This window comes from Poromitra crassiceps (genome assembly GCF_964638095.1).
Source record: "Poromitra crassiceps genome assembly, chromosome: 3".
NCBI classification, from domain to species: Eukaryota; Metazoa; Chordata; class Actinopteri; order Beryciformes; family Melamphaidae; genus Poromitra; species Poromitra crassiceps.
The window spans coordinates 90754502-90769008 of NC_139625.1; the positions used below are offsets into that span (position 1 = coordinate 90754502).

General features: G+C 43.4%; 1 protein-coding gene across 1 annotated transcript in view; it reads right to left on the minus strand.

The window, feature by feature from the left end:
• The window catches only part of nrxn3a (neurexin 3a), a gene marked incomplete at its 3' end in the record, with an annotated part of 673655 nt that overhangs the window by 530177 nt on the left and 128971 nt on the right, over nt 1–14507 (minus strand). Inside the window, exon 3 of the mRNA XM_083634400.1 lies at nt 5129–5430. Coding sequence (XP_083490526.1) covers nt 5129–5430 — 302 coding nt within the window. The remainder of the gene's footprint in view (nt 1–5128; nt 5431–14507) is intronic.

Consider the following 14507-nt stretch of genomic DNA (forward strand, 5'->3'; position numbering starts at 1 on the left):
TAGTATACAGGAAACAATTGTCAGAGCTCCCGTGTTGATGTTGCTTTTTCTTTTTCTTTCTCTTTGTTGTTGTGCTAATCTTCTTCTGGCAGTTTCCACGACATTATCATCACCCCAAAAAATTAGACCCAAAAATCTGGAATGAAAAGTTTCAGTCAAATCCTAGAGAAGAAAAAGTGACGGACGACTCAGAAAGAGCAAGAGGTTAGAAAGGAAAGCATCGTGAGTGGATGGCCCAGGTGAAAAGAAACAGGGAGGAGAGGACGTAAGCCAACGTGAAAGCCAAGGAACCTATAAAAGAAGGAAGAGTCATTACATCATACCAACATCCTAATGCTCTGTTTCGTGCCAGACTTTGGAGCCATTCTATTGAAGCCTATGGGAGGTGCATGGAGAAGCACACTAAAACCCAACATATCTACATTGTATGACCTTTGATGAAAAAAATGCCTCCACCAAATGAAAGAACACACTATGCTAGTGACTGATTACCGCTGTGCTGGACCAGCCGGGTTCATAAGATGGAAAAGTCAGGACACAGAGTCTGTTTTTTTTTGTCCGTCATCCGGAAAAAATCGTCACGGACAGAAACCTTGTACACTGAGTCCGATGTGTTTTATTATTGTTATTTATTATTTTATTTTTTTTAATATTTGTTTCCCGATTTGTTATCCCATTTTTATCCCCCGTTAGTGCTAATTTTAATTGATTTATCCTGGTTGCTGCTTCACCCTCTGCCAATCTGGGGAGAGCCGAAACTGGCTCCATGCTTCCTCCGAGACATGGGCAGTAGCCAGCCGCTTCTTTTCACCTGACAGGGGAAGCTTCACCGGTAGGACATAGCACGTGGGAGGATCACGCTATTCCAACGAGATCCCCTCCCTCCGAACAGGCGCCCCTAACAACCAGAGGAGGCACCACTTCAGCAACCAGGATATTGCATGTTTTGGTGAAGGGGTTCCTATATGAAGGAAACCCCCAGGGGGCACGGGGAGAACATGCAAACTCCACACAGAAAGGCCCTTTTGATGACCCCACCCGGGCAGTGGGCACTCGAGGACATGCGGACGGGCACGCATTCCTTCAGCGCTCACAGCGTCTCAGGTGAGAATCGAACCCAGGACCTTCGAGCTGTGAGGCGACAGCGCTTACCACTTATGACTGCACTGTTATTTATTATTATGAGACAAATATTCGTACTTTCCTGCATCCACATTACAACATGACAGGTGACAGGCAGCTGTGGCTGAGCTGCAGCAGTGGTGATGTGGACTGGAGAAGGCAAATGGCAGCAGGTCGGGGAATGCTAATATCATACTGGACAGGGGCTCCGTGCTCCGTGCTCCGTGCATCTCGCTTCAATAAAACTGGCACCAAAGTCGGGCACCAAGCAGCGCATTCAAATGTTGGTGTGATGTAACGACTCTTCCTTCTTTTATCCTTGGCTAAAAGCCAGGGAATACCTGCATCTTGAGTTAGATCAAAGAAAGAGGAAGAGGGGGAGGGAGTACACGGCAAACGAAAAATAACAATAAGAATGATATCTACCAGACAATGGAGTTTGTTTACCATAGCGTATCCAATGCCTGATAGCTTTGCGGAAAAGTGGAGCAGGGAAGAAACGAATTTAAGAGAGTGAACATTAATAAATTAAAGCAAATGAAATTAAAACCAATGATGGAAAGTACGGGAGTTAGTACATTTGTTAGTAAAATGATTCATTCCATGAGACAGTAAAAAAAGAACTAAAATCTCAAAAAGCCATGGAAGAAGAACACAGATGAACCCACATTGCCTACAACCCCTGCCTCTACGTTTCAACTTAACACCTTTTATTTGGAGGATAAATTGAAAATTCCCTACCCTGCCATCCCAATGATTGCATTTTAGAGCAATGTTAGCCAGCATTTCCACAAACATTGGTAGTAAGATCCGAGATAAGCTGACTATCCACCCACAAATACAGTCCAAGCACTTCCACTCAAGAGGTGCTGGTGGAAAAAGGAAGTGTTCCTATTAGCATATTTCAAAATGCAGGTGGGTGAGAAATGGTACAGCTGAACTGAGATCAGTCTTGGGTAAACAGCGGAGGTCTTGGTTGACTGGAGCCTCTCCCCGGATCATACCATAAAATGTCTCCCCGCGGAGAGAGAGAGAGAGAGAGAGAGAGAGAGAGAGAGAGAGAGAAGATGAAGAGAGCGAGGAAATGGCCCTCTAAAACCATGAAATGAGTGATGACTTCTTCGCAGATGGAGAAGGGCTGGTATACAGTGAGAAAATCACACCTGGAAAGTATGTGTAAATTATGGCTGGGTATCACGAAATAACGCAGTAAGTAGTATTGAAACTTCTCCAGTCAAATGATACTGATATTTGATCCATTTTGTACACTAATCTAGAAAAAAATACTATTGTGGTTTTGCTCACAGCCAAACACCTCAAGCTTTCTTCAATTTAATGTGACATGTGATTGGCCGCAGCAGCTACAACCCATACAGTCTGTGGTGGTGAAGTGGAGCGTGGTGTATGTGAGGGAGTTGGCAGTTGGAGCGTGGTGTATGTGACGGAGTTGGCAGTACAGTCTGTGGTGGTGAAGTGGAGCGTGGTGTATGTGACGGAGCTGTGGTGGTGAAGTGTGCCGAGATGCCACCAAAAAAAAATTAAGTACTCTATTTATCTGTATCACTTTAACGGCTCGATCCCACCTGGCACGTCAGGTACGCGTTGCTCGCGAGCATTTTAATCAACGCGTGTGATCGCACCAGACACGCAACGGCGCGTATCAGAAGCGTCCCAGAAGCGGCTTGACGCCTCGCTCCGCTAAAGATACGCGGCAGTTCTATTTTTCACGGATGACGCCTGGAAGCTGCGTCAAGCTGCACAGAGCAGATCGTTCAGCCCGGAAGTCAGACACAGCAACTGCACGAGAATCCAGTTGATTTTCATAATAAAACACCGTGTGCAGACCCAATACCGACTCCTTCTCCTTCTCCCCCCCTCCCTCTGTAGTAGGGATGCACGATAATTATCGGACCGATAAATTATCGGCCGATATGGCCATTTTGCGTTATTATTTATTATTCTGATAATGGCATTTTTCCGATAAATTATCAGCCGATAATCATGCTTTATTTTTGCCTTGGAAGCGGGGGCCTATTGTTGTCGCACGCTCGTGACATCACAGCTGCGACGGCAGCTCTGCCTTGCCAAACATGGCTGCTGGCAGTATGTTGCTGTTTTTCAGTTTCAGTTTCAGATCATTCACAACACTATTGTAATTTGGAATCCATGTCCCAGACAGGTTCCGAGAGGAGGGGAAACCTCTAAGCTGGCATTACGTTAAACCAAAGCTGGCGATTATGCAGCGGATATGTTTCTTGTTTTTGTTAGTGAGTGTTACCGTTAGCATTAACTCGTAGCGCGGCCTACACGTCGTTCGTCCGCTTGGCAGACAAACTGCTTGTGCCATTTACAGTCTGTGGCTTGTGATCAAACAGTCCCGCAAAAGCACTTTATACTCACAGAGCTGGCGTACACTTATAGAAACTAATTGAAACCCCTTTACCTGAAATGAAACATCCAGGGATTGTGTATTTAACTCCAAAAAACAACTCGCTAACGTTAAGCTAACCGCGCTAGCCGGGTGTCCCACTATAAGCCAAAGGGACTTTGGAGTTGAGCTAATGCTAGCTGCTGGACAGAGTCATCTAACCAAGCCAATGAAAGGAAAACAAAGGCGCAGGCGCGCACATTAGGCTACATAAAAAGCATCAGTCAACATCACATACACCTGTAGCCTACTTAGAAAATTGAAAAAACAACATTTTCAATGTCAGAATTGAGACTGACTATCAATTTCTCCAAAATGGCACAGTGAAAATGGCCCATTTCATGACAGTGTATACCCAGGGGTGTAGTGTACACAAATATGTCAGTCATGGTCTGGGCCTATGAAGCTATGTGATTTTACAGTACAGTAGTGTCTTTTCTTTAATCTGGTGGCAGCATTTTTCAGTAAAAAGTGAAACGACACAGATGGTATAGTGCCTGCCCCATTCATTGGGCCCAGGCTACAATTCACTGAGAACTGGAACCAACGCCAAATTTGAACAGATCAGTAACATGACAATAAGAGTCTAAATTACTATGCCTTTTGTCATTGTGTTTTATCTGCAGACTAAGCAGTCATTGGCTTTCCGTTCTATGCAAGCCTTTATTTTTGTATCGACTATAATTGAGTGATACACTTTATTAAAACAACCATATTATATCAGAAGTTTTCTTTGTTTTGCGTTCACAGTGATGTCAGTTAGATTTGGTTAGGTCAGAGCTATATGCTCACTACATCTGCCTTTTTTTTAACCCCAGGTGTGCATAAAATACAGGTAAAAACAAAAGTATATATTTTTATTATAATAATTATCGGTTATCGTATCGGTTATCGGCCAGGAGAAGCAGATATTTATCGGTTATCGTATCGGCTGAAAAAAATCCATATCGTGCATCCCTACTCTGTAGTCTTTCAAGTAGACGAAGAAATGCAAGAGTTCTCCTCCTGCTAACAGGCACTGTATGACAAATAAAGAAATTATTTCAGCCTGCCCATGGTAGAAGCACAACAATCAAGGGAAAATGACCAAATCAAAAGCAAGTCGACGACAGACTGTGTTGTTTGTGTGTTGTGCTCTTTACATCCACCCCATTGTACACACAGTATCGCGCGATCTCGTAAATCCTGCGCGATCTTGCATCCAGCTACCAGGCAGCGCTCGGAAGCGCTCTGCTTCTGAAACGTGTGCGGTGGGACATGCCGGCGTGCGGAGGACGGAGCAAAGCCGCGGCGCAGCCGGAACGTTGCGCAGACGGACTTGGTGGGACCAAGCAGTAAGGGTACTGATATTGGTGCTGGTATCATCATTTCTTTAACGATACCCAGCCCTAAATGTAAATACTGTGAAATTCTAACTTTGGGCTTTAATGAAAGGAAGAAAAATAAACTGTAGGAGATGGAAAGATATTACTCTAATACAACAACTGATCCATTTCATAACACAGTCAACTACTATCCATCACAAAATCCCCTCAAAGATCAACAGTTATGCGTCAAACCTTGGTCTCGGTGCCTTACCTGGCGGAGGTTGCGGGTCACTTTGACGTCGTGCCAGGAGTTGTCGTTGAACTTGCCGTTGACCGGCTCCACGATGGCCTCGAAGGCCCCGGAGCCCAGGTTGATGACGAGGGACACGGCGCCGTCCTTCAGGGCCAGGTTGACGTAGTCCGCCGACTTGCCGGTGTGCAGGATCAGCCCGTTACGCTGCCACGTCTTGAAGGACAGCGTGATCTCGTCGCTGCTGCTCTGGATGGGGTTCTGGGAGAGGTCGTAGCAGAAGTATTCGGAGCCGCGGAAAGTGGCCACGTTCTCTTCCCTCGCTGTGGCGGAAGGACAAAAGACAGGAGAGCTGTTCAGCGCAAGAGAGGTGTTCAGCGGACTGCATTTCAGAATCAGTACAGTGTTCACACAATGTGGGAACACAGAGTCAAGTATGTATTACTATCATACTGACTATGGAGTCCATCAGTATGATGACTAAAGACCACAGACGGACCAGATTTTGGGTTTCTGGTGTTTCCCATGTCTGCACCAAGACTTCCTCTTCCGTGCGCTGTGGTCATTGTTTACGAATGGAGTTGGAGTTGATTGATTGAAGGTGTTTTAGGTCCAGACGGCATTTTGGCTAATAATAATAATAATAACAATGATAAAGATGATAATAATAACAATAATAATATATAGCATAGCATATGAGACATCGTGGGACTGTAAACGTGGAAGTCTTGGGGTGGACATATCCGCTCAACACTGGAAACCCCAAAATATTGGGCATCTGTCGTCTTATTAGTCGTCAGACTCGGGGTTCCCGGATTGGAGTTCGCATGACATTCAGTGGGCGATTTGAGGGGGGTGCCTTCCCCCCTTGTTAGCAAAATGACCAAAACGCTCAGCTGCTACAGCTACATCATTTGAGGTAAAGTTTCTACCGTCAAAACTACGGTGTGTTTTGAAAGATAAGCATTATTAGATGCTTGGAAAACTTATGAAACGCGCTGTGGTGCATTTGGTGGAAACAGCTGCTTCAAGCTGCACAGAGCAGATTGAGACAGGCAGAGTCATACAGAAAGGGCATAGCGCATCCAGTTGTTAAAAATTTACAAATCACCTACTGATGACATTGACTCAAATTCAGGCAAGAAATATCACGTATCATTCATCTTAATACCTTCACAATGTTGTTTTTAGGCATCTGGTAAAACATAAGCAAGAGAACAGCATCATAGAACTTCCAGATATGCAACTGCTAGTGACAGCAATCTTCAGTTGGCGCACCCAGCCGAAGGCCTTTCAGCTCAAAGGCTCAACTTTGTTACATAAGGGACATTGCTTTTAGGGATGCACCGATCCACATTTTTTCACTTCCGATCCGATACCGATACCTGAATTTGGATATCTGCCGATACTGATATTATGCCGATACCAATATTTCTCTTGAATATACAGTATAGGCAAAGATTTGGCCAATTAAATATTTTGTTTTTTAATATACCTTGCAAAAAGCAATTAAGAAAATATACAAGGCAAAGAAGGATACTATTATACATGGGCAAATTACGGCCAGCGCCCCCTGTGGGCCCGCGCTGGAATTGAAAAAAAAAAAAAAAGATTCCGATTCGATCCTATTCGTAGATTAGTACCAATATCGGCACCCGATACCGATATTGGATCGGATCGGCCCCCTCCCTAATTGCTTTAGAAGAACTAATGATATCTACAGTATACTGTATATTAAGAGGTTGAATTGGTTTAACTTAAGTTAAGTATATTAAGTTAAGTTAAGTTTCTGCCAAGTCCAATTGAAGATTACTGCCTCTGTACTGTACATGAAAACAATAAAACAATGATCAAAGTGTGAGCAGGGCACTGCCTTATCATAGGACCTCCCAGACACTGATTGACACAAACAAAAGCATGCTGAGTAGAAAAGAAGGAGGGCCATCAGAGATATTAGACACTGTGACAGTGAGGAGTGTCGTCTATGACAGAAGTAGAGGGGGACTGCTGATAGCCATCATCCAACAACATCAAAGACCTCATCTCGCAAGTGAAATTGCCATTTCCTGTCACATGGCCGGCTGAGACAATAGGCTCGTTTGAGATGAGCAAATTCTGCACAGATTCGACCAGCGCCTTGCTTGCCCCGTTGCATGATGGTTAGAAAAGTTGTCCGACTTGCTCCGCCTGCCCGTATATCTATTCCAAGCTGTCACTCCATATTTTACATAAATACCACCTGTAATGCCTACATTACAATAAAAATAAGTAATCTAAAGGGCTGGGTCATTTGAGCAGTGAGTCTGGGTGGCGCTAATGCATGTTTTAATTTGTTTACAACCCGCTGTTAAACAAAACTGTAGAAGAAGAAAAGAGTGCTGTCGGGGGTGTTTGACTTGTTGATGCCTCGCCTGACTGCGCTTGGCTGCTCTCGTCTGCTTTCCAGGCGACGTGGCAGTCAACTCAAACAAGCCTAGTGGTTATGCTTGTGATCATTTCCTGTCACATGGCCGGCTGAGACAGTGGTAATGCTGCCACTTCCTGTCACACGGCCGGCTGAGACAGTGGTAATGCTGCCACTTCCTGTCACACGGCCGGCTGAGACAGTGGTAATGCTGCCACTTCCTGTCACACGGCCGGCTGAGACAGTGGTTATGCTGCCACTTCCTGTCACATGGCCGGCTGATACAGTGGTTTTACTTCGTTTCGAACTCAAGCGCTCACATATTGAGCTCATACATGATCGCGGGCGGACGTGACGCAATCACAGCGATTGCTGGGTGCCGCGCCTTTCTCATGCATACCATGCCACCTGCTGGTGGATGCTTGGTTTTATAAAAAAGGTAATTTTTGGAGTAAAATGAGTGTTCATCCAGTGGCGCTGCCCTGGCAGCGATATGGCAATATGTGAGAGCTCTCGTTCTCACTCGTAAAACCCGGGTTGTAGAACAACCCTAACGTGATGCTGGGGTGTAAAAAACAGCAATTCTCCTTTAATATTTTGTAACTTATATTATTGTATAGTAACATTTTGTAAAAAAATGTGTGCATCAAATTATATACAGTCTGTATGGGTAATCTACCATTAAATCTGCAATTGACTTTTTTTAAACCTTTTTCTCCCTTTCCGTCCAATAAATGATGCAGTTTAAAAGAATTCGAGTTTTCTGGCAATTGATGGTTCAGGCTTTACAGTGACATTTGGGGCCATGGTGAGAGAGAGAGAGAGACAGAGAGAGAGACAGAGAGAGAGACAGATAGAGAGCGAGAGAGACAGAGAGAGAGAGAGAGAAAGAGAGAGAGACAGAGAGAGAGAGAGAGAGAGACAGAGAGAGAGACAGAGAGAGAGAGAGAGGATACAGAACTACAGAAACAAGAAATGAGAGAAGGAGGAGACAGGAAAGGGCACAAGAGAGAGCTATGTGGGAGTCCAGTCTGGAGTACTTATCTGTGAGATCACCTTCAATTAACTGGCTGTCTCTTAAGCAGAGATGCTGTCACACACACACACACACACACACACACACACACACACACACACACACACACGCACACGCACACGCACACACACACACACACACACACACACACAGCTACATCTATCAGCTACTAAAACACTCACAGGCTCTGGGTGAGACAGAGCTAGCGACACGCGCTCTGCATACTCAATAAGGCTCCCACTCAGAGAAAAGAAAGAGGAAAAAAGAAAGGTAGAAGTAAAATGGCTGCTGCTTTCATCTTGTGTTCAGCGACACCTCGGGCATCACTTCCTCAAAGAAGACTCACTCCATCCCACATCAAATTAACCAGTTTTACACTTGCAATGAGCGGGAACAGTGTGCCACTTTTCAGGATACTTTAACACTAAAGCATGAAAATGAACGATAAATATCTCAAGATTCAGCATTCAGACTCAATCTGGGATTTCCTGCTCAGCCGTCTCTTACCTGAGCCACTAAGCCTAAAATAATGTCATTAGTCTGGGTTTCAATGTTGTGTTTTAGTGACTTATGATGTTCTACTGTATGATCAAATGGACAAAGGTCACGTGCTAACACAAGATTTGCCATAATTAATCAACTCCCCAATAATTTCCAATCATTACAAAACTTTTCTATGCGTCTGAACCTCCATTATGTCTTTTGAAAGTGTGTTGGGACCCCCCTCGCCGTTTGCAGCTATTTTACTTTATTCCTTAATGCAAACAATTTCAACTCTAAACATAAGGCAGCTTTAGTAAAAAAAATATCCGCGTCAGTATTGGCCCTAAAATATATATTTTATCAATTTATTAATTATTAATTATTATATCAGACAAGATGTTACGTCTTGACCGGTCATACCATTCCATTCCAACGGGCAGTCTCCCTTAATTGGTCGCATTGACAGCATTGCTGAAAAACCAAAAACTGCAGTTTCTCGAATGGCCACTTGAGGCTGGCTCTAAAAGGGAGTCAATCCCCTTTCGCCCCCCCCCCCCATGTTAAAATGCCCAACTTTACAGCAGGAATAAACATGTTTACAGCCATGTGCAAAAAAGGGGTTTAGTCTCAATAGCTAATTTCACCTTTCATCACAGCTGTATTGGGGTGAATTTTTATATAACTCACCCTTTTAGAGTAAAATAGACAATTAACTCATTGAGTGCCAGCCACTTTTGGAAAACGGATGCTCCCAGTGCCAGCCCTTTCAGAGCGTTTTCAGTGATTTCTCGAGGCCCACAGAATATTGTGTGATATTACTATGTAAACACGCCCAAAGAACGATGAGACTCTCTTCTATCATCAGCAAAAAAAAGTTTATTGATATCATTTTCCGTTCTTTAGTTATCAGCCGGAGAAGATAGGTTGATTTCAGCAAAAACAGAGGTTTCAAATTAGAAGCTGAGATAATGAGCCTTTTGTGAAATTAAGCATTTCAAGCACATCACTGACTCTGAAGCTAATATTTTCTGATGTAGTGACACCTCAAAAATAATTTCCTTCAATAAAAGAGCGAAAACAAAGGAATTTTGATGGCAAAATAATATTTTTTAGCTGCAACCAGCAGCGCTGGCCTTCTTGCTGGTCTTGATTTACTGCTGGTGGGCATCAGATATTCTAGCTTGTGTTTTGCCAATCTGTCCATCGAGCCTGCTGTCTGGGTCGGTACGTGTTGTATGGTGCCCTACGTGCCCCACCCCCCTCAACTGCACACTCCTCAGTGGGAGTGTCTCTGGTGGCTCTCTGTTGCACGTTTGCTCTGCACGTTTCAAAGTGCGCTGGCTGCACCCAGCTCTATTTTTTTGTTCGCCGGCTCCCAGCGCTTCCAGCTGAGAATGATTTGGCTTTTCAGAAAGACGCTGGTGTCGTGCTCCTTTTCTGGCAACTAATCATGTGGATGGGCTATCGCAGCGGAGACGGAGGGGCTCAATTGTGGCAGCAGATTGGCTGCTGTTCACAGGCACAGCTAACGTTACAGCATTTCCGTTTCCCCACACGGCTTCTTCTACTCTTTTTTCTCATCTTTCTCTAATCCGGAGAGCACTGTCGCCACCTAATGGGTCCGTAAAATAGCTTCTACACCTTCAATAGCTCCAATATTTTTACAGGAGATGCATGAGGCTTTGATCAACGTCCCACCGTCAAAAAAAGCATTTGCCGTCTTTAGACGTCATTGGCACTCTACGTTACTATTTGAATTGACGTCGTTCGACGTCATTGGCACTCAATGAGTTAAGAAGAATGTTTTGGACGTAATCGACAGGTCACCTGTCCAGTGATCACACAGCTTGCTGATTACGGACCAATAGCAGGCGACGCTGCAGCTCTGTGGGTCCCCGGGTCTCGCGCCGTCTTGTGAGCTACGCAAGAACCAAGATGGTGGCCAAAAGGCCAAACTAGAGGCTTTAAAACCTGAGTACACAAAGCAATGGGTGACATCACACTCACTCCGCCCATCTCTTTTTACACTCTATCTTCCATTCACAAGCTCCGCCCATCTCTTTTTACAGTCTATCTTCCATTCACAAGCTCCGCCCATCTCTTTTTACAGTCTATCTTCCATTCACAAGCTATCTCTGAAACCAGACCTCACCAAAACTCCCCTGGGAGCGCTTCCATACTCCTAAAACAACAACCTGATATCTTATCTCACTGTTGGCACGACAACTTGACATAGCAGATAGCCCTACCTCCCAAAAACACCTCCAATGATAGGCCAATGATCAATTATTAATTAACGTGAAAGGGCCCATTCAGACCCTTACCCACCACACTCCTTAATACGTAATGAGATGGGGAACCCATACTTAGCGAATACGTTTTGGATATGGGTGTAGGCATATGAGTAGAGACTGTGTGTGTGTGTGTGTGTGTGTGTGTGTGTGTGTGTGTGTGTGTGTGTGTGTGCGTGTGTGTGCGTGTGTGTGTGTGTGTGTGTGTGTGTGTGCAGTGGCATGCACAGACATTTTGGGGTGGTAGCATGGTGTCCCTGGGTGACCACACTTAAAAGTACCCACCACCTTCCAATTTCCATCAGAAGGGAGCAAGTGGGCAATGTTTGTTAAAATTTTTGGCCCGGAAGTGATGATGTCATAGGCATTATGACATAATCTGTGATGTCATAAGAGGAAATGTGATGTCATCAGTGATGCGAAGTTGTGACATCATCAGTGATGTCATAGGATCCGTCCCTTTCTAGGTGCTTCAGATGCATAAACCTTGGTACATGCCTTTGTTTCATCAAGACTGGACTACTGCAATGTCCTATTCTCTGGCCTACCACATTGTAGTACTAAAAAATTACAACTTGTACAAAACGCAGCTGTTAGTAGGGCTGTTCGATTTTGCCTAAAAATTAAATTGATTTCGATTTGTTTATACTATTATACTTCTCTAAACATTTGTTGCCTTGCAGAGCTCTTTTTTTCCTCTTTTTTTCATAAGTGACAAATTACGCTTTTATTCTGAAGGCAGAACAACCCAACTTCCTGTTTTAGCCTAACTTGCTATGCCTAACTTCCTGGCTGTTGCTTGCTAACCTGCAGTCACTTGACACTGGTGGATTTGTGCTTTTGGAGGTGAGTCCTGGTAACGTTACTCGGTGGCCTCACTTGTTGTTATGTGAACAAAAGGCAACATTTCAGCGTCCGGTGATAACGTCTTTGTTCGTGCGCGCGCGCACGTGTTGTGGTAATCGTTATCTTGCACAGCCCGCAGTGCAACACGCTGCTCAGTGCTCACACACTGTGCTTTTGGGAGGTGTTGAAATAAGTTCATTGCGGCTGTCTTTAGTAGCCAGCAGTAGTCAAGTCAAGTCAAGTTTATTTGTATAGCACATTTCATACACAGAGGCAATTCAAAGTGCTTCACATAAAATGGACAACAGGAAAAAAAAAGAATAAAATAAGAGAATAAAATAGACATTTAAAAGCATCACAACAAAGCTTGGAAATTGGGTGTGTGAGGTCACAGTGACCTTGAACCACCAAAATGTCCTTGAGTCCAAGTGGACGTTTGAGGCAAATTCGAAGAAATTCCATCAAGACATTCCTGAGATATCGCGTTAACAAGCTTGAAAATGGCATTCGAGAGGTCACAGTGACCTTGACCTTTGATAACCAAAATGGAATCAGTTCATCCTTGCGTCCAAGTCGATGTTTGAGCCAAATCAGAAGAAATTCTATCAAGCCGTTCTTGAGATATTGCGTTAACGAACTTGGGAATGGCGTTCATGAGGTCATAGTATTACTGTGTTATTGGTGGGTGTATGTACCTGGTCTGATGTGTATTCTGTACATTAATATACATATATGTATGATATACATATATGTATAAAAATTATTGTATGTGTAATGAGGTTATTATGCATACAATGTATAATATATGGTGTACATGATGTAAATTATATTGTAATATACATTATGTAAAGAATTGTTCTATACATTGGATGGATTCTTGGATGCATTGGTTCAACACAGGTTGATATCAAAAGATTGGGTTTTTGGGGTAATGTTGGATTGTATTATTGGGAATGGGTATTGATAGGGATTTGTAGGTGGATTTATGATGTATGTGTATGGGTAAGTTTGTGTACGTTTGTGTATATACATGCATATATATGTATGTATGTGTATGCATGAGCATGTGGGGAGGAGCGGGAGAGGTGGGATATGCATATAATATAGGGATGTATGATTTTGTTTATGAATGATTGGGGGGCTGGACTCGATAAGCCTAGGCTTCTTCCTGCCCCTTTTCAAACAGTTCACCTTTTTTATGTTTGCGTTTACGTATTTTCCTTTTGATGAAGTCTATTAGACTGTTATGTTTACTGTTTTTTCACTTTATGTATTGTTTTAACTGTTTGAAATAAATCGTTTCAATCAATCAATCAATCGTGACCTTGAAGTTTGACCAGGAAAACGTAATCAGTTCATCCTTGAGTCCAAGTCGATGTTTGAGACAAATTTGATGAAATTCCGTCAAGGCATTCCTCAGATATCACGTTAACAAGCTTGAAAATGGTGTTCGAGAGGTCACAGTGACCTTGACCTTTGACGACCAAAATGTAATCAGTTCATCCTTGAGTCCAAGTCGATGTTTGAGGCAAATTTGATGAAATTCCGTCAAGGCATTCGTGAGATATCACGTTAACAAGCTTGAAAATGGTGTTCGAGAGGTCACAGTGACCTTGACCTTTGACCACCAAAATCTAATCAGTTCATCCTTGAGTCCAAGTCGATGTTTGAGGCAAATTTGATGAAATTCCGTCAAGGCATTCCTGAGATATGGCGTTAACAAGCTTGAAAATGGTGTTCGAGAGGTCACAGTGACCTTGACCTTTGACCACCAAAATCTAATCAGATCATCCTTGAGTCTAAGTGGATGTTTAAGGCAAATTTGATGAAATTCCGTCAAGGCGTTCCTCAGATATCGCGTTAACGAACCTCGTACGGACGGACAACCCGGATCCATAATGCCTCCGGCCTGGCTATCGCCGGCGGAGGCATAAAAACACAATTAGAGAATGTAGAACATTTTAATTCAATCATAGTTTCACTGTTATCTCTCTACCTAAGATAGACTTGTAATGAACAATCTTATCTAACAATAAAAAATATTCGCATATTTGGGTCCAAGAGACAAAATCTCATCAAATGGGGGTCAGTGGCACTAATGTGGACTAATTGATGTAAAGAAAAGAAAAGAAAAGATAAAAGAGAATCACTGATACAGTATACAGTACATACAGCAACAAGTTCAATACTTGATTAGTCACCCAGAGAAGCAGCCATAGCAATTTAGCTGAAATATGGAACGGTAATGAGTGTAAAATGAATGAAACTTCTTGATGGCAGAAATGAGGACGAAGTGAAGAGATTGTTATCAGGTCATAATGGTTTTAATGGCGTCCGTAA